Raw genomic sequence first — 21,473 nt, forward strand, 5'->3', positions numbered from 1 at the left:
GTGAAAGTGCACGCGATGCTGTCAAGAAGAGAATGAGAGAGGGAGGGAGAGAGAACGACAGAGAGAGGGAAAGAGAGTGAGAACGAGACAGAACAAAAGAGAGGGATCAGGAAAGAGAGGGAGAGAAAAAGGGAGTGAGAGAGAACAAAGGGAGAGAAAAAGGGAGAGGGGGAGAGAGAGAGCGTGAACGAGAGAGAGAGAAGGGGCAGAAGAGAGAGAGAGAGGGGACGGAACAACAGAGGGAGGGAAAGAAAGAGAGAGAGAACAAGACAGAATGAGAGAGAATGAGTGGAAGAGAGAAAGAGAGAGAACAAGAGAGAGAAAGAGAGAACGAGATAGAGAGAATGAGAGAGAGAGAGAAAGAGAGAGAGAGAGAAAATGGAAGCGAGAGAGAAAGAAAGACAAAGAGAAAGTGAAAGAGAGAGAGAGAACGAGAGAGAGGAAGGGAGAGAGAGAGAGTAAAAGGGAGAGAGAGAATGAGAGAATGAAAGGGAGAGAGAGAGAGAAGACTGAGAAGAAGAGAGAAAAAAGGAAAGAGAGAGAGCGAGGACAAGGGAACAAAAGAGGGCGAAAGAGAGGGAGCGAGAGACAGAGAGAGAGAGAGAGGGGAAGAGAAAATGGAGAGAGTGAGATTGAGAGAGAGAGAAAGAGAGAGGGAGAGAGAGATAGAGAGATGGAGAAAGAGATGGAGAGAGAGTGAACAGGAGAGATGGAGAGATGGAGAGATGGAGAGATGGAGAGAGGGCTGGAGCGTCTGAGCAAATATTTGGAGTAAAAAGTAATTAAGTGGAATAGATTTGCTGTAACCTGAGCGCGACTAAATCCTGGAGCAGAGCCGGACACGAGGACGAGGAGACGCTCTGTTTGTCCAGGTATTAGACTGACCCCACGCTCCACTCTGTTCAACAACAAACCGATAAAAACCAACGAAAACCAACGAAGACCAAGGAAAACCAACGAAGACCAACGAAAAAGACCAACGAAGACCAACGAAGACCAACGAAGACCAACGAAAACCAACGAAAACCAACGAAACCAACGAAGACCAACGAAAACCAACGAAAAACCAACGAAAACACAACGAAACCAACGACCAACGAAACCAACGAAAACCAACGAAAACCAACGAAAACCAACGAAACGAAGACCAACGAAACCAACGAAACAACAACGAAGACCAACGAAAACCAACGAAACCAAGGAAAACCAACGAAGACCAACGAAAACCAATGAAAACCAACGAAAACCAACGAAAACCAACGAAAACCAACGAAAACCACAACGAAGACCAACGAAAACCAACGAAAACCAACGAAGACCAACGAAAACCAACAAAGACCAACGAAAACCAACGAAGACCAACAAAAACCAATGAAAACACAACGAAGACCAACGAAAACCACAACGAAGACCAACGAAAACCAACAAAAACCAACAAAAACCAACGAAAACACAACAAAAACCAACGAAAACCAACGAAGACCAACGAAAACCAACGAAAACCAACAAAAACCAACAAAAACCAACGAAAACACAACGAAGACCAATGAAAACACAACGAAGACCAACGAAAACCAACAAAAACACAACAAAAACCAACGAAAACCAACGAAGACCAACGAAAACCAACGAAGACCAACGAAAACCAACAAAAACCAACAAAAATCAACGAAAACACAACGAAGACCAACGAAAACCAACGAAGACCAACGAAGACCAACGAAAACCAACGAAAACCAACGAAGACCAACGAAAACCAACAAAAACACAACGAAGACCAACGAAAACCAACGAAGACCAACAAAAACCAACGAAAACCAACAAAAACCAACGAAAACACAACAAAGACCAATGAAAACCAACGAAGACCAACGAAAACCAACGAAGACCAACAAAAACCAACGAAAACACAAGAAAACACAAGAAAACCAACAAAGACCGATGAAGACCAACGAAAACCAACGAAGACCAACGAAAACCAACGAAAACCAATGAAGACCAACGAAAACCAATGAAAACCAACAAAAACACAAGAATACCAACAAAAAACAACAAAAACCAACAAAGACCAACGAAAGACCAACGAAAACCAACAAAAACACAACGAAAACACAACAAAGACCGACGAAAACCAATGAAAACGCAACAAAGACCAACGAAAACTAACGAATACCAACGAAAATGCAACAAAGACCAACAAAAACTTACGAAAACGCAACGAAGACCAACGAAGGCCAACGAAAACCGCCGAAAACGCAACGAAGACCAAGGAAAACGCAACGAAAACGCAACAAAGACCAACAAAAACCAACGAAAACACAACAAAGACCAACAAAGACCAACGAAAACCAATATAAACTAACGAAAACGCAACGAAGACCAACAAAAACTAAGGGAAACCAACGAAAACGCAACGAAAACCGACGAAAACGCAACGAAAACCGACGAAAATGCAACAAAAACCAACAAAGACCAATGAAAACCAAAAAAAACACAAAGAAAACGCAAAGAAAACCAACTAAAACCAACGAAGACCAATGAAAACGCCGCACTACATGGACGGAGAGAGAGATGGAAATATGAAGGACAAAAGTCGGACCGTTTGGAAAATCCTAAACCGGTTTAATTTCTAAAGTCTAAAGTCATCAACTGTTCAGTCACTTTCATAAACTAACTTCAGTGAAACCTCATGGAACAGATAATACTCCCTACAACTGTACAACAACTCATCCTTATGTAACAGATAATACTCCCTACAACTGTACAACAACTCACTTTATGTAACAGATAATACTCCCTACAACTGTACAACAACTCATCCTTATGTAACAGATAATACTCCCTACAACTGTACAACAACTCACCCTTATGGAACAGATAATACTCCCTACAACTGTACAACAACTCACCCTTATGTAACAGATAATACTCCCTACAACTGTACAACAACTCACCTTATGTAACAGATAATACTCCCTACAACTGTACAACAACTCACCCTTATGGAACAGATAATACTCCCTACAACTGTACAACAACTCACCCTTATGGAACAGATAATACTCCCTACAAGTGTACAACAACTCACCCTTATGGAACAGATAATACTCCCTACAACTGTACAACAACTCACACTTATGTAACAGATAATACTCCCTACAACTGTACAACAACTCATCCTTATGTAACAGATAATACTCCCTACAACTGTACAACATGTCACCCTTATGTAACAGATAATACTCCCTACGACTGTACAACAACTCATCCTTATGTAACAGATAATACTCCCTACAACTGTACAACAACTCATCCTTATGTAACAGATAATACTCCCTACAACTGTACAACATGTCACCCTTATGTAACAGATAATACTCCCTACAACTGTACAACAACTCACACTTATGTAACAGATAATACTCCCTACAACTGTACAACAACTCATCCTTATGTAACAGATAATACTCCCTACAACTGTACAACAACTCACCCTTATGGAACAGATAATACTCCCTACAACTGTACAACAACTCATCCTTATGGAACAGATAATACTCCCTACAACTGTACAACAACTCACACTTATGTAACAGATAATACTCCCTACAACTGTACAACAACTCATCCTTATGTAACAGATAATACTCCCTACAACTGTACAACATGTCACCCTTATGTAACAGATAATACTCCCTACACTGTACAACAACTCATCCTTATGTAACAGATAATACTCCTACAACTGTACAACAACTCATCCTTATGTAACAGATAATACTCCTACAACTGTACAACATGTACCCTTATGTAACAGATAATACTCCCTACAACTGTACAACAACTCACCCTTATGTAACAGATAATACTCCCTACAACTGTACAACAACTCACACCTTATGTAACAGATAATACTCCCTACAACTGTACAACAACTCACCCTTATGTAACAGATAATACTCCCTACAACTGTACAACAACTCATCCTTATGTAACAGATAATACTCCCTACAACTGTACAACAACTATGTACAGACACACTGTACACAACTACCTTATGGAACAGATAATACTCCCTACAACTGTACAACTGTACAACAACTTACACTTATGTAACAGATAATACTCCCTACAACTGTACAACAACTCACCCTTATGTAACAGATAATACTCCCTACAACTGTACAACAACTCACCCTTATGTAACAGATAATACTCCCTACAACTGTACAACAACTCACCCTTATGTAACAGATAATACTCCCTACAACTGTACAACAACTCACCTTATGGAACAGATAATACTCCCTACAACTGTACAACAACTCACCCTTATGGAACAGATAATACTCCCTACAACTGTACAACAACTCACCCTTATGTAAACAGATAATACTCCCTACAACTGTACAACAACTCATCCTTATGTAACAGATAATACTCCCTACAACTGTACAACAACTCATCCTTATGTAACAGATAATACTCCCTACAACTGTACAACAACTCACCCTTATGTAACAGATAATACTCCCTACAACTGTACAACAACTCACCCTTATGTAACAGATAATACTCCCTACAACTGTACGACAACAGGAACAGTGTTTGAACATGAGGGAAACTCCAAAAAGTCAAAGTTGAGTAAAAACCCGACTGAAAACAAAAAAGAAAAAGAAAATTAAAAAAATTATTCCACACTCCTTTCTCTCTCTCCTTTTACTCTCTTTCCCTCCCTCCTTCTCTCTCTCTCCTCTCCCCCTCCCTATGCTCTTTCTCCCTCTCTCTCTCTCTCACTTTTTCACTTTCTCCCCTCTTTCCTTCCCTCCCTCTCTCCTCTCTTCCTCCCTCTATTTCCTTCTTTCTCCCCCTCCACTTTTTTCTCTCTTGTCTTTCTCTCTCTCCCTCTCTTTATGTCTCTCTCATCTCGTCCCTTCCTTCCTCCCTCTCTCTCTCTCTCTCTCCTCCCTCCTTCTGTCTCTCCCTCCCTCCTTCTCTCTCTCTCTATCCCTCCCTCCACTTCTCTTTCTCCTTTTACACTCTCCCTTTTCCCTCTCTCTCTCTCTCCTTCCCTTCCTCTGCTCTCTATCTCTCTCTCTCTTCCCCCTTCCTCCCTCTCCTCTCTTTCTCTCTCTCCCTCTCTCTCCCCTCTCTCTCCTCTCTTCTTCCCTCTCTCCTGCTCCCTGTCCTCTCTCCTTCTCCTCTCTTCCTTTCCTCCCTCTCTCTCCCCTCTTCTTCCCTTCCCTCTTTCTCTCTCTCCCTCTCCTCTCTTCCTCTCTCCCCCTCTCCCTATCTCTCTTTCTCTCTCCCCTTCTCTCTCTCCTCTCCCTCATCTGTCCTCCCTCTCCCTCCTCTTTCCCTTCCTCCCTCCCCTCTCTTCCTCTCTCTCTCTTTCTCTCTCCTCTCTTCCTTCTGTCTCTCCCTCCCTCTCTCTTCCTTTTTCACTCTGCCCTTCCCCCCGTCCATTCTTCCTCCCTCCCTCTCTCTCCCTCCCCCTCTCTCTCCCTTCACTTCTCCTTCTCCACTCTCCCTCCCTCCCCTCTCTTTCTCCCTTCCATCCCTCTCTCTTTCTCTCTTCCTCCCTCTTCCCCCTCTCCCCTTCCTGCCTTCTCTCTCTCCCCTCTTCTTCCCTTCCTGCTCTCTCTCTCTCTCCTCTCCCCCATCTCTCCTCCCTCTCTCTCTCTCTCCTCTTTTCCTTCCTCCCTCCCCTTTCTTCCTCTCTATCTCTTTCCTCTCTTCTTCCCTCCCTCTCTCTTCTCTCTCTCTTCTCTCTCTCTCTCTGTGTTTTCTTTCTTTTCTTCGTCAGAGTAAATGTTTTCAAGTGCAGTTCTGTTCTTTCACTCTCTGCTCTTTAATCAGACATCTGCAGCGGCTCCTGGGCCTCTCCTCCTCCTCCTCCTCCTCCTCCTCTTCTCATCCCCCTCTCACCTCCTTCTCACTCTTTTCCACTCCTCCCCCTTTCCTCCTCTTTTCCTGTCAACAGCCTCTGAGCCTCTTCTTCTCCTCCTCCCCCCGAATTCCCTCCATACTCTCCTTTCCCTCCGTCGCTCCTCCTCCTGTCACATCTGTCGTCTTTCCTCCTCTCCTCCCCCTCTTTCTCTTCTCTTACACTCTCTTTCTCTCCTCTCCCGTATTCTCTCTCTTCTCTCCTTTCTATTCTCTTCTCTCCATCTCCTTTTCTCTTCCTCTGTCTCTCCCTTCTCTATCCTCTCATCTCTTCTTCTCTCCCTCCTTTTTCTCTTTCTCTTCCCTCCTTCTCTCTCCTCTTTCTCCGTCCATCTCTCACCCTCCTCCCTCCTTCTGTCTCTTCCTCCCTCTCTCCACATCCTCTTCATTCCTCCTCAGTCTCCTCCTCTCTCTCCCCCTTTTAATCCTCATCCTCCTCTTCCTCCTTTCTCTCTGTCACTTTAACTGAAAACTGTCACACACACACACACACACAGACACACACACACACACACACACACACACACACACACACACACACACACACACACACACACACTGCAGCCGTGACACAAACAGGAGCTGACAGGAGCAGGAGAAAGAGTCAGGAGACAGGGACAGACAGGAGCAGAGACAGGAGCAGACAGGAGCTGACAGGAGCAGACAGGAGCAGACAGGAGCTGACAGGAGCAGACAGGAGCTGACAGGAGCAGACAGGAGCTGACAGGAGCAGACAGGAGCAGACAGGAGCTGACAGGAGCAGACAGGAGCAGACAGGAGCTGACAGGAGCAGACAGGAGCAGACAGGAGCTGACAGGAGCAGACAGGAGCAGACAGGAGCAGACAGGACCACCTGGGCGAGCAGAGGCACAAACAGCAGGTTTGTAAACCACTAAATTAAAGTCCCGCCCACTCACAACAAACACTACACACATGACAGGAGCGCACCCGCCCACATGCACACTCACATGCACACTCACATGCACACTCACATGCACACTCACATGCACACTCACATGCACACTCACATGCACACTCACATGCACAGACACACATACAGACACACACACACAAAGAGCCTGGTCTCTGTGTCTCTGTTGTGTCCACAGACTCTGTAAATAATAATAATAACAATAATACTTATTATTATTATTATAATGCATCAGTTTTATGCAGTGTTTTTTTGGACCCTCAAAGACACTTCACAGAACATTATTCAGACCCAGTGGTGCTAAGATACGACTGTTGCCCTGGGACAGACTAACGGAAGCGAGGCTGCCAATCTGCACCATCGGTCCCTCCGACCCCCGTCATCACTCACACACAGTGTCTTGCCTAACGACACAACAACAGTTTTTACGACAGGCGCCTGTCGCTCCTGATCTGTAAAGACGAGGACTGAGCTCCAGTCAAATGAAGCTCATCGAGGTTCTGCAGTTACAGCAGCGAAATTGGAGTCAGCTCCATGTCTCAGGTCATTTTTTTCTGTCAGAGTCTGACCCTCGTCTGCAGTGACCGATTCTGATCCGAGACCGACAGGCATCAAGATATTTATGTCTGAATCCAACTGAGCTCGACACTGTGTCATCATCGTCATCGATGTCATCGTCCACGTGGAGGATGATCACAGTCATGATGCCACGGCCCCCGACAGAAACACACACTGATCTCCTGTGGGCCTCGTTAATGTACAAACTTTGCAGGGATTGAAGTGTAAATTAAATCACAAATAAAACTAAAATGCAGCTCGTTTAAGTTTCTGCACAGACATGACGTGCTGAGCCACATTCACCGCTTCAGTTTATCTGCAGGTTTCAGGAGTCACGACTGAGCTCTGTGCAAATGTACGACACAAACACGCTCATGTTCTACATGTTCTACACGTTCTACAAGTGTCCAAACAAAGAACAGAGTGTCTCACCGCTAAAACTGAAGAGCTGAAGAAACAGTGAGCAGCGTGAAACTTACGTCCACCCAAAACATCACGTCTCCAGCACGGGGCGTTTATCGTGTCTAAAAGCCAAAGTGCGTCAGAATAAATCCACATCTAGTCACACTCTGCAGTGTCTGCACCAAATTTAAGCCAAACAGAAAAAATGAACCAAAACTCTGCTCCTCATTGGTGAAGATCTCCAGTGTGGAGCTCGTGTGTAGACGTGTCCAAACGAGTCTGCGTAAAGTTCTCCATTCTTCTCCTCCGTCAAGGTCACCACAGAGTAAAAGTCTAAAGTTCTTCATCAAAATAAGAGCTCGTGCGTCGTGCATAAAGTGCACAATATGAGAAACAAAAGTGAAAGTGAAGCTGCTGCACCACTGGACTTCACAATCTCTCTGTCTGTAGGTGGTGTTTCTCTCTGTCTGTAGGTGGCGCTGTGTGGTGGCTGTGTGTGGTGGTCTCAGGTGGTGTTTCTCTCTCTCTGTCTGTAGGTGGCGCTGTGTGGTGGTGGTGTTTCTCTCTCTGTCTGTAGGTGGTGCTGTCTGTAGGTGGTGTGTGGTGGTGTGGTGGTGTTTCTCTCTCTGTCTGTAGGTGGTGGCGCTGTGTGGTGGTGGTGGTGGTCTCTCTCTGTCTGTAGGTGGCGTGTGTGGCTCTCTGTCTGTAGGTGGCGCTGTGTGGTGGTGGTGTTTCTCTCTGTCTGTAGGTGGTGTTTCTCTCTCTGTCTGTAGGTGGCGCTGTGTGGTGGTGGTGGTGTTTCTCTCTCTGTCTGTAGGTGGCGCTGTGTGGTGGTGGTGGTGGTGTTCTCTCTGTCTGTAGGTGGCGCTGTGTGGTGGTGGTGGTGTTTTCTCTCTGTCTGTAGGTGGCGCTGTGTGGTGGTGGTGGTGTGTTTCTCTCTCTGTCTGTAGGTGGTGTTTCTCTCTGTCTGTAGGTGGCGCTGTGTGGTGGTGGTGGTGGTGTTTCTCTCTGTCTGTAGGTGGCGCTGTGTGGTGGTGGTGGTGTTTCTCTCTGTCTGTAGGTGGTGTTTCTCTCTGTCTGTAGGTGGCGCTGTGTTGGTGGTGGTGGTGTTTCTCTCTCTGTCTGTAGGTGGCGCTGTGTGGTGGTGGTGTTTCTCTCTGTCTGTAGGTGGCGCTGTGTGGTGGTGGTGGTGTTTCTCTCTGTCTGTAGGTGGCGCTGTGTGTGGTGGTGGTGGTGTTCTCTCTGTCTGTAGGTGGCGCTGTACGTGTGGGTGGAGGAGTCTCTGTGTTTAAACAGTTTGTGAAGCGTCGTGTGGTGAGACGCAGAAGAATCCGGAGATCAACACCACAGTGTCACATTCCTCCTCCTCTCTGCTCTCTCCTTTTCCTCACTTCTTTTCTCTCCCTCCCCCTCTCTCTCTCTTTCCCCTCTTCTCTCTGTTCCTCTCACTTTCTCTCTCTGTTCCTCTCTTTCTCTCCTCTTCTCTGTTCCCCTCTCTCTCTCTGTTCTTCTCTCTCTTTCTCTCTCTGTTCCTCTCTCTCTCCTCTCTGTTCATCTCTCTCTCTCTGTTCCTCTCTTTCTCTCCTCTTCTCTGTTCCTCTCTCTCTCTCTGTTCTTCTCTCTCTTTCTCTCTCTGTTCCTCTCTCTCTCTCTCTGTTCTTCTATCTCTCTTCTCTCTGTTCCTCTCTCTTTCTCACTCTGTTCCCCTCTCTCTCTCCTCTCTTCTCTCTGTTCCTCTCTCTTTCTCTCTCTCTCTGTTCCTCTCTCTTTCTCCCTCTATTCCTCTCTCTCTGTTCCCCTCTCTTTCTCTCTCTTTGTTCTTCTCTCTTCCTCTCCTCTTCTCTCTGTTCCTCTCTCTCTCTCTCTCTCTCTCTCTCTCTCTCCTCTCTCTCTGTTCCTCTCTCTTTCTCTCTCTTTGTTCTTCTCTCTCTCTTTCTCTCTCTTTGTTCTTCTCTCTTCCTCTCCTCTTCTCTCTGTTCCTCTCTCTCTCTCTCTGTCCTCTCTCTTTCATGTCAGGTTATTGGACACTTCTATTGAGACGAGAGACAAACCGATCATGTCGGTCATCATCATCATCACCATCATCATCATCATCATCATCATCATCATCATCATCATCATCATCATCATCATCATCATCATCACCATAATCATCATCATCATCATCATCATCATCACCATCATCATCATCATCATCATCATCATCATCATCATCATCATCATCATCATCATCATCATCATCATCATCATCATCATCATCACCATCATCATCATCATCATCATCATCATCATCATCATCATCATCATCATCATCATCATCATCATCATCATCATCATCATCCATCATCATCATCATCATCATCATCATCATCATCCATCATCATCATCATCATCATCACATCATCATCATCATCATCATCATCATCATCATCATCATCATCATCATCATCATCATCATCATCATCATCATCATCATCATCATCATCATCCATCATCCATCATCATCATCATCATCATCATCATCATCATCATCATCATCATCATCATCATCATCATCATCATCATCATCATCATCATCATCATCATCATCATCATCATCATCATCATCACCATCATCATCATCATCATCATCATCATCATCATCATCATCATCATCATCATCATCATCATCATCATCATCATCATCACATCATCATCATCATCATCATCATCATCATCATCATCACCATCATCATCATCATCATCATCATCATCATCATCATCATCATCATCATCACCATCATCATCATCATCATCATCATCATCATCATCATCATCATCATCATCATCATCATCATCATCATCATCATCATCATCATCATCATCATCATCATCATCATCATCATCATCATCATCATCATCATCCATCACCATCATCATCACCATCATCATCATCATCACCATCATCATCATCATCATCATCATCATCATCATCATGAGTCATGTGGTTTTAAGTTTGTGTAAAATGTAAACAAATGTGTCAAAGCTGCATTAAACACATTATAATGTCAAACGGGCTGATGTGGATCTGGAGAGGTCAGAGTCCTGCACGGGTTCATTTTTGGAGACCCACACCCGCAGAGTCCAGCTTCGCAACCGTCCGTTAACCCGCGATAAATCACACACAAATTAAAAACATTCTAACTGAAGCATCCATCAGAAGTGTTACGACTTGAAGAATTACAATCACGAAATGAAACAAAACTATTTTTTTTCAGTACAAACACGAATTCACAGACGCGACTCGACTGTCAAAACTTCACAGGGATTATTTACTGAGCAGAAGATACATGCCACGGACTGAACCAGGACTGGACCAGGAGGAGTAAACCAGGACTGAACTAGGACTCACTGTCGGGACTGGCTCAGAGGTTCGCCCGCGTAGACCGTCGGGTGACTGCAGGTGAAAGGACCAGCGCAGAGCTCCACGCCTCACGGAGGTCAGCACAGATGTCACCCGATCACGTTTTGGAGACACTCTGCTCCGTGGGCTCAGGGTTCTCTGTCTCTTGAGTCCAAAATCAGTCCTGGTTTAGTCCTGACCCACCCGTGTGTAATCACGATCCGCCCGTAAAATTCATAATGTTAAAACACGCCCATTTCAGCAACTATCTGCCCGTACTCGTCAGGTACCTGCAGGTGTAAAGTTGAGTTTATTATTGTTACTATTACCAATCTGCATAAATAATGATCATCATTTTAATATAAAAACGTTAATGATTAATCAAAAATTGATCATTAATTCTCCCGACGATTGATTAAGAAACTTTAATCTAATGCCCATCCCTAGACGTAACATCGGCATGTGTAAATAAAGATGCTGTGACGAAGGGATGTCGGAAAAGGCGGCGGACGCCTCCACACAGACGCCCTGAACATCGCTCTGAACACAGTTTTATCTGGAAGTTCACACATGTTTTTATCCATGTCTGTTGTCAGCGCTCACGTCTGTGTCTCTGTGTGTCTGTGTCTCTGTGTGTCTGCGTCTCTGTGTGTCTGTCTCTGTGTGTCTCTGTGTGTCTGCTCTGTGTGTCTGCGTCTCTGTGTGTCTGTGTGTCTCTGTGTGTCTGCGTCTCTGTGTGTCTGTCTCTGTGTGTCTGTGTCTGTGTCTCTGTGTGTCTCTGTGTGTGTCTGCGTCTCTGTGTGTGTCTGTGTGTCTGTGTCTGTGTCTCTGTGTGTCTCTGTGTGTCTGTGTGTCTGTGTCTCTGTGTGTCTCTCTGTGTGTCTGTGTGTCTGTCTCTCTGCGTCTCTGTGTGTCTGCTCTGTGTGTCTGTGTCGTCTCTGTGTGTCTGTGTGTCTGTGTGTCTCTGTGTGTCTGCGTCTCTGTGTGTCTGTGTCTCTGTGTGTCTGTCTCTGTGTGTCTGTGTGTGTCTGTGTCTCTGTGTGTCTCTGTGTGTCTGTGTGTCTGTGTGTGTCTGTCTCTGTCTGTGTGTGTCTCTGTGTGTCTGTGTCTCTGTGTGTCTGCTCTGTGTGTCTGTCTCTGTGTGTCTGTGTCTCTCTGTGTGTCTGTGTGTCTGTGTCTCTGTGTCTCTCTGTGTGTCTGCGTCTCTGTGTGTCTGCGTCTCTGTGTGTCTGTGTGTCTGCTGTGTCTCTGTGTGTCTGCGTCTCTGTGTGTCTGTGTCTCTGTGTGTCTGCGTCTCTGTGTGTCTGTGTCTCTGTGTGTCTGCGTCTCTGTGTGTCTGTCTCTGCGTGTCTCTGTGTGTCTGTGTGTGTGTCTGTCTGTGTGTCTGTGTCTCTGTGTGTCTCTGTGTGTCTGTGTCTCTGTGTGTCTGTGTGTGTGTCTGTGTGTCTCTGTGTGTCTCTGTGTGTCTGTGTGTCTCTGTGTGTCTCTGTGTCTCTGTGTGTGTCTCTGTGTCTCTGTGTGTCTCTGTGTCTCTGTGTGTCTGTGTGTGTGTCTGTGTCTCTGTGTGTCTGTGTCTCTGTGTGTGTCTGTCTCTGTGTGTCTCTGCGTCTCTGGACTCACCTTTGCAGGTCTTCCCGTCGGGCTGCAGGGTGAATCCCACAGGGCAGCTACAGCGCACCCCTGTGGCCGTGTCCTTGCACGTCCGGTCGCAGCCGCCGTTGTTCACCGCGCAGGTTTCTGTTCGGACGACAAGAAGAGGTCACTCAGTCAGGCTGTGCGTGTCTCCGTGGCGACCGGGCCGAGGGGCGGGGTTAGAGGAGGTCCATGCACAGACAGCGGTGTTCTCACAAAGTCAACGTGACGCCGTGTCTTTGCTCCTGTTTTCAAACGGTCCAGAGCTGAAACGGAAATACAACCACGAAGACTGCATTTCCTCACAGTTTCTACTTCCTGTCACTTCACTTTTGACTCTTAACCAATCACCTGTCACCTAATCGTCCACTTCCTCCTGAGAATCCAGCTTCTGTCTCAACCTGCACTGTCTCTGCAGCAGAACCACCAGCCTCCTCAGACTCTCCATCTCCTCCTCCTCTTCTCTAGTCTAAAGTCCAGGGGAGATGTTTTCACAGCTCATTTATCTCAACTCCTGACTCCTCCCTCATGATCCTGTCTCCTAAAAGTGCAAACAATCATTTTAATTTTGATTTCAATTTCAGTTTCAGTTTCTAATTTAATTTAAATTTCTATTTTAATTTTATTTTCAACTTTTATTTCATTTTCTACTTTAATTTCCATTTGAATTTTAATTCTATTTTTTAATGTTTATTTCATTTTCTACTTTAATTAAAATTTCTATTTTAATTTTAAGTTCAAATTTAATTTTAATTTCTAGAGTAATTTTAATTCCAATTTAAATTTCTATATTTTTTATTGAAAGTATAATTTCTATTTTTACTTTAATACTCATTTTTATTAAAATTTCTATTTCTATTTTAATTTTTATTTCCATTTTAATTTCCATTTTTATTTGAAATAAATTTATATTTTAATTGTAATTTTTATTTCAGTTTTAATTTTTATTTTCATTTGAATTTAAATTTTAATTTAAATTTTAATCTCTATTTTAATTGTAATTTTAATTTTTATTTACATTTTTTTAAGTTTAATTTATATTTCAATTGTCATTTTTATTTCAGTTTAAATTTTTATTTCCATTTGAAATTTTATTTTTATTTCCATTTTAATTTCTATTTTAATTGTAATTTTTATTTAATTTTTTTATTTTTATTTCCATTGTAATTTTAATGTTCAGTCTTGTACATGTATATTTCACATGTGGCAGCCGTACTGTTCACAAGAGCCAAAGCTTTTTATTGTGTTTTCATTCACAGATAAAAAATGAAAGAAAAGAAATGTGTTACTTGTTTATAAACTCTTCCTGAATTTGGATGGAATTTTTTGTTGTGCTGAATGACAATATTCTGTTTAAGAACTCACTATGTCCTGTTTAGTTTTTAGTTTTTTCACTTTTTTCTCACTTTTCTTCACAAACTGACACATAAAGTTCTGATATGACGCACACTGGACTCCTGTGAGCTTGAAGTCGTCTTCTAATGTTGTTTCCTCCTCAAAAACAGAGCTGGACTTGTGTTTTTTTTTTCATTCACATGTTTGAGTAAAACTTTATTATTCGTCTGTTTACATCTCCAAAGCTCAAAACGCTCTGATCCACCTTGTGATGTCATGAAGTGGTAGTTTTCTTCCCCTTTTTCCCTTTAGTTCAGTCGAGATCGGTAACTCCAGACCTGAAAATGATCCACATGATTCTAGTGAAGTTGTGTGGAGTTTAAAAACACAGTGGAGCATCACGAGTTGGCCCAGTTTAAGAGAAGAAGTCAGTGTAAATCTAAATCTGGTTTTGTGTGTTAAACATGTGAACAAAACACAACTCCAGGTCTGTTTGTGACGAGAAAATGATGTAATACGGAACCTTTAACTGAAAAAAAAAAAAAAAAAAAATTAGATATTAGATAAATATTACTTGTGACTCTCCACCAAACCAAGTCAGAATCACAAAAACGTCCAGAAGGTTTGAACTTCCTGTTAAAGGCGACGACTGAAGAACTTTTTACCGTTGAAAAGATACACTATTTTGTTGTTCATCGCTATAGCAACGGTCCTCATTTTTCATCATTCTGAAACGACCAGTCAAAAGTTTGTACTCTCTCTTTCATTTAATGTTTTTTTTTCGATATGTTTACGACTTTCTGTGTCTAACACACTCACAGAAAACATTGTTAGAGGTGCACTGTGTCACTTTTCTCCATGGAGATGTTTTTGCTTCGTCTGGAAAGTTTCACAGTACGGCATTAAATCATGGTTTCCCAAAGACTGGGTCCATTTTTTTTGTCATGATCAGGATGTCGGTCTGTGATGTACATGTACATACATCTCCACGCTCCTCACTTTTTCAGCAGCACCGTCTTTCCTAACCATTTTTCTGTGGGAAACACCGATTACTGTTTGTCCTTTTTTAATACTTGAGTACCGTATTTTTCGTACTATAAGGCACACTTGAAATCCTTTAATTTTTTGAAAAATTGACAAATAATTTCTGGTCACGTCGCTGACCTCGAACCGATTTTCACTCATATTCCACTGAGTCGCGTCCTTTAGTCCGACAGAAGCCGAACCATTACATAAGTGCACAAGGAAAGAGACGTTTTTATTGTTTTTTTCTTATAGTTTATGTAAATGAGTCATGTGGTTTTAAGTTTCGTATCTGTAAAACGTAAACAAATGTGATCAAAGCTGCATTAACACATTATTACTCAGTGTATATTTGAGTCGTCCTCGTAGGAAATAAAAAAGTCTCATGTCTCATTCGTTTGTGTCACTTAATGGTCCTTATAATCTGAAAAATACAGTAATACTCATTGTTCAGAGACACGATCAGTCAGTCAACAAGAAAATATCCTTGTTAATGTTCAATAACGGTCACTAAATTATTTTGTGATTTACGAATAATGTTTATTGACTTGGGTCGTGAAGATTTATGACTTTTAAAATATGAATCCCCAGAAAAAAAGTTGCACTGAACGGTAAACGATCACATTTTTATACAGCGCTTTTCCAGTCTGGCACCGCTTAGTGCCTCTGGTCAGTTTCATTTCTGTCCAGTGACTAGATCAGGAATCAGAATGCACTAGACCACACGTGTCAAACATAAGGCCTGGGGGCCAAATCCGGCCCTCCAAGACCTTTAATGTGGCCCATGGGTGATTTTCTACTAAAATATTTAATTATATTTTCTATTAAAATCTTGTTAATTTTCTGTGGTGTTTATCACAGCAGCGTCTCCAGCGTCTCTGTACGTGGCCCCTCCCACCAGAGCAGCACAAATGAAGACTTGTCTCTTTCCAAACGCTCTTAAAGGACGATCGTTTTGACTGTTGACCGTGACACCCTCATCAGAAAAATGTCCAACATGAGAAAAGTGGAGCCGAGTGCAGGATTTTACAACAAAAATGGACTTATTCCTATTTACATACAAGTTCATGTTAAAACTTTGTGTTGAAATTGTATTTTTCTTAAAGTTTCAGGTTGTTCATAATATTATAATATTATAATAAGAAAGAGTTCATCAATTAAAAAGATTTCTGTAATAGATTTGTGTTTCTCTGCACAAATATTTGAACTTATTGTTATTTTTGGGGTTTATATGACATGAGTTTTCTGATCCGGCCCCTTTGGGATCAAAGTCGGTTGGATACGACCCCCAGAACAAAATGAGTTTGACACTCCTGAACTAGACGATTTGTAAGAAGTGTGAGTTCGGGCACCAGCCAATCAGTGAAAAGACAGACATTCTGTGTTGTCAACGATTCCCGAGATCGAAGATTTAAAGCCGGAACAAAGAGAATGTTTGGTGAATTTTATCTCGGGGAAAGACGTTATTGTTCTTCTTCCTATGGGATTTGGAGCATTACATACGTCACGACCAAACAGCAGTGATTGGTTAAATAAAAAAGTCCCCGCCTACTGTCGAGCGAACGAATCCTAATGCTGCGAGGTCACACGGTTTCCACCAAGTGAAACCGGCTGATGAATCAGGCCAGGAACCACTCACCTATTCACACACCAGAGCACACAGACACTGGGAGTGAGGTGGGTTAAGTGTCTTGCCTGAGGACACAACAGCAGCCTTCATCTGTGTGAGCTGGAATCGCACCAACAACCTGAGGGTCAATGGATCTGACGCTCAACCAATTATATTTTTTTATGTCGAGAACGTGATTTGAAACACCAACCTTCGGATCAGTGGACAAACGCTCGATCGACTGAGCTTCTGTCACCCTTTAAACCTTTCTATCTCCATGGAGACCAAACGGGACCAAGTTCCAGGTCACATCTGTGGAGAGGCGACCCCGCTCACAGTCACAATGTCTGTTTTTTGAGGTGTTTTTGAGCTTTAAAACCGCCTGTGATTGAATAAATGTAAAGTAGAGCTGTTTAATGTCACACTGCGGAACATTCCAGGCAGAGCAATGACGTATCCATGGAAACAAGAAGGCGACGCATATGGAATTATGTCGGAAAAAGAAAAAAATATAACCGAATCCCCACAGTGGCCAACCTTCGCTTTGCTGAAGGGAAAAAAAAATTGGAAAAATGAGTTTGGGTGTGTCCAAACTTTTGACCCGTCGTATATTTTCCCGCAGGAAAATGCCCCTGTCGGTTGCGTCGGCCGGTTGGTTGGCAGGACAGGTGAAAATGGCCTCCGCTCCTGGCTCGTCCTCCGGCCCTTTGGGAAGAGTCGCGCCCGGATCCTGAAATCCGACCGTCACTCGTGTTTGTTTAAAAGCTCAAATCCACCTCGAGTGAAAGTGCCCATTATAAGGAGCGTTCAAGGGCCTGCGCCTGATTTATTTCCACGTATTTGAGCTAAACGTTTCTCTCTCCAGTACAGATGTGTTGGAAAAGCAGCTGCTCGGGTCAAAGTAAGTCCTACACTGTCTGAAAAAACTGGGCCATCCCCGGTTTGAGGTCGTTTGTAATAAGAAAATTGTGAAACGAGTGCGGAATTAAGCAACGTTTTCTTTGTGTTTTGGTCGTTTTTAAGCAGCTTTTCTCTATTTTACCCAAACAAATGACAGTTTAAGTGTCTCTTTACTGTTGGCAGGGATAAAATTGTCTCTATTCATGCTTACGTCACAAATTAGGAAGATGTTTGGAAACATGTGGTGACAACTTGAGGTGTACGATGAAATAAAAATAAAATATAAAAATCTGTAAAATCTGCTTAAAAACGACCACAACACAAAGAAAATGTGACTATACTGACTCACATTTGTGCCGAGTGCAGAACAATTTTCCTTAATTACGCTCTCATTTCACAATTTGATTATCACCAACCACCACAAACCAACGATGTCTCAGTTTTTTATTTTGAAAATCTGGTCACTCTGTTCCTTTGGGCTCTGTTCACGGTCGTTACTGCTTTCGATTTTCTTTTGACTCCCACTTGGACCTCGGACTTGACGTCACGTCTGAACTTGAAGTGTAAGTGTGTTTGTGTGTTGGACACGTGGATTATGATCATGACTCTTCTCTCATCGTGTGAAAACACTGCCACTTTATGAATTTTGTTTTTGAAATTTGCACTTCATTTTATGTTATGATTTCTCTTCTGTTACAAACTTAAGGACGTTAACGCCGTTTAATCAAGTATTTGTTCAATATTGGCCACAACACGACTCCCAAACCCACAGACAGAAATACAAATGTGCTAAAGTACTGCAGTGATACAGACACAGTAAAGTACTGCAGTGACCATGACACAGTAAAGTACTGCAGTGAGTGTGTATACATGCACATCAGTAACCCGGTTATGATCGGGTTTTTTGAGTATCCCGGTTTCTCGATGGTGCATGTATAACGCAGTAACCCGGTTTCAGTAACCCGGTTATGGCAGTATCCCGGTTATTAGAGACCGGGACACTGTAGCTGGTTTATTCCGATAGTAACCGGGATACTTGTGGCATGTAAACGCAGTATCCCGGTTACTGCAACATAAAGTTGAGTCGCATGCGTCCAAAAGACACTTTCCAGCCTTTCACCACAACAGTAGTGACATAAATAAATTGACCAACATAAATAAAGTGACCAAACGAGTGAAATGACGTAAAATAAAGAGCTGCACTAAACCTGCACATGTACAATCTGCACTCGTACGACCTGCACTCGTGTGACGCTGAAAAGCTAAAACATGAACTATCTCCTATACTCTATATGCACGGAACACACTCACCATCATTAGCGCCTCTTCTGTCACAGAAATAACACACATAATCCACAGAGTCGTGTCATTTAGTCCAAAAGAAACTGATCACATCAGCGGCGCAAGGAGCGAGTTGTTTTTATCGCCGCTAACAGTTTATGCTAATTAGCCAAACGGTCTTAAGTTTCGTTTCTGTAAAACGTAAACAAATGTGATCACAGCTGAATGATCTGATCAAACGGGCTGATGTGTCTATAGTGTTTATGGTTTATATGTTGTAAAGTTGAGTTTATTTATGCAGAAGATTTTAATGAAGAATCTGCACAGTGGATTGTGGGAGATCTCGTAGCTCCTTAGCTTCTTATGCTAAAGGAGCTCACGGTTTGTATTTTTCCTGGTTTATGAAATTGATTTAAGTTAATTTTTGCGCCTGCGCATTTGTAAGATTATGTCAAGAAACCGGGACACTCCATTTGATCATGTACACGCGGATATGAGTGTCCCGGTTTCTCAGTGCTCATGTAAACACAGTAACACGAATACTGACAGAACCGGGATATGGCTAATAACCGGGTTATTGATGTGCATGTATACGCACTCATTGATACAGATGTGGTAAAGTACTGCAGTGATATGAGAGACTGAAACTGTTATTTAAACCTCCAAAGTGTCAAACACAATGAAAACTCTTCATATTTACACGTCACACTTTGCAGCCGTCTTGGATTCTGACTCGGAATCCTTGCTCGGTCGAATTTTTCCACCACTGAGGTCAGAGTAAAAAAAAACAAAAATAATAATGCAGGTGATTCAGTGCATGTTCGTTGTGTCGTCCTTCGATCCGGCTCCTCCAGTCCTGGTTTGGGACTTTGATCCACGTCTCTTTGGATTTGTGAGCGGGATGCGGGAGCAGGCTGAGGTTTGGTCTTCTTCCTCTCTTCTCCGACGCTCTTCCCTTCTCCTCCTCAGCCGACAGACGTAAAGTGTGATGAGACAATTCTCCAGCCGCCGCTTCGGAATAATCATCAGAACCACTGCGGGAAAAGTTTGGACGGCGTTTGTGTCCGTGGAGGAACGACAAACCGAGACGACGGAAAAGCCGGGAGCAGCTGAAATGTGTGTTTTCTTCGGGTCGACGTCAATCCGATTGTGTCTCTGTCCAATCAGAACCTTCCCCACCCCCAGACGCTGAATTAAATAAAGACGATTTAACGAGTTTTCCATGTAAACCTCAATTCGGAATTATTATTATTATCCATGTCAACTCCAAGGAGAACATTTGAATTCCGAAATATTTAACACACAGGTGGTTTTATCGCTCAGAAACACCCATAAAAACAAATATTCTGACTGTGAGCGGGGTCGCCTCGCCACAGATCTGACCTGTAACTTGGTCTGGTTTAGTCTCCGTGAAGATAGAAAGGTTTATTTAATGCCAAACTGTGGAACATTCCAGACAAAGCAATAAGATCTCAGTAAAGACGAGAGTTTGACGTAACACTAGACCTGCTGCATCTGGGGCCCTTTCGCTTTTTTATTTTAAAGACATTACGTAACCCTTATTTAGATTTATTTTAATATTGATTCCGTGTATAATCTGTATTTAAAGAACCTCCGAGTTTTCAGCGGAGGCCCTCGGGTTGAACTATGGCGCATGTTTTTGTACGTCGCGGGACCGAGAAGAGAAACACACACACAGACGCCAGGGCCGGAGCGTCGAGCGGATCAAACTACCGTCCGTAAAACGTCCCGATCTGAGCCGGATTATTCCTGTAACAACATGGACCGCTGCCACGACAAATGCTTCAAATCAGGAAGGAGTTCTTGTGAATTTGGAAGGTGCCAATCAAACGTGGAAGACTTAACAAAACACAGAGCCGAGACACGTGAGAGGCTCGTTTGGGTTTCTGCCGTTTCTCGGGCCTCGGTATTTTTGTTTGTTTTGATTCGAGCGGACCACGCGCCTCTCTGATTGGTTGATCCGCCTGTCAATCACGGGAGACAGGACGCGATTCCAGATCCTTTTAATTCCAGGTCTTTGTGGAACGTTGTAAAACTGTCTTGGCTGAAAAAATCCCCATCAAGATCCAAACTCCGGAGCTTCTGGCTGTGAGGCAGGAGACGACCACTAAACCATCTTCTGCTCCTCTGACCTTCTCCTCTGACCCTCTCTTCTGCTGCTCTGCTCCATCTGACCCTTTGACCTTCTTCTCCGCTCCTCTGACCTTCTCTGCTCCTTTCTTCTGCTCCTCGGCTTCATCATCTGACCCTCCCCACTGCTCCTCTGACCTTCTCCTCCGCTGTCCCTCTCTTCTGACCCATTTTCTGACCCTCTCTTCTGCTCCTCTCCTCCATCTGACGTTCTCTGCTTCATCTGACCCACTTTTCTTCTTTTCCTCTGCTCCTCGTCTTCTCCTCTGCTTCTTTGAACCTTTCTTCTGCTCCTCTACTCCATGCGACCCTTTCCTCTGCTC

At 43.4% G+C, this 21,473-nt stretch overlaps 1 protein-coding gene across 1 annotated transcript in view; it reads right to left on the reverse strand.

Annotated features, from left to right (window-relative positions):
• The window catches only part of LOC110173713 (signal peptide, CUB and EGF-like domain-containing protein 1), a gene marked incomplete at its 5' end in the record, with an annotated part of 198,737 nt that overhangs the window by 57,918 nt on the left and 119,346 nt on the right, over nucleotides 1–21,473 (reverse strand). The window contains one exon of the mRNA XM_055160027.1: nucleotides 12,840–12,956. Within this exon, the coding sequence (XP_055016002.1) occupies nucleotides 12,840–12,956 (117 nt within the window). The remainder of the gene's footprint in view (nucleotides 1–12,839; nucleotides 12,957–21,473) is intronic.

The sequence above is a fragment of the Boleophthalmus pectinirostris genome, unplaced genomic scaffold (genome assembly GCF_026225935.1).
Source record: "Boleophthalmus pectinirostris isolate CB_2022bp ecotype Guang Dong unplaced genomic scaffold, ASM2622593v1 HiC_scaffold_2826, whole genome shotgun sequence".
Classification (NCBI taxonomy): Eukaryota; Metazoa; Chordata; class Actinopteri; order Gobiiformes; family Gobiidae; genus Boleophthalmus; species Boleophthalmus pectinirostris.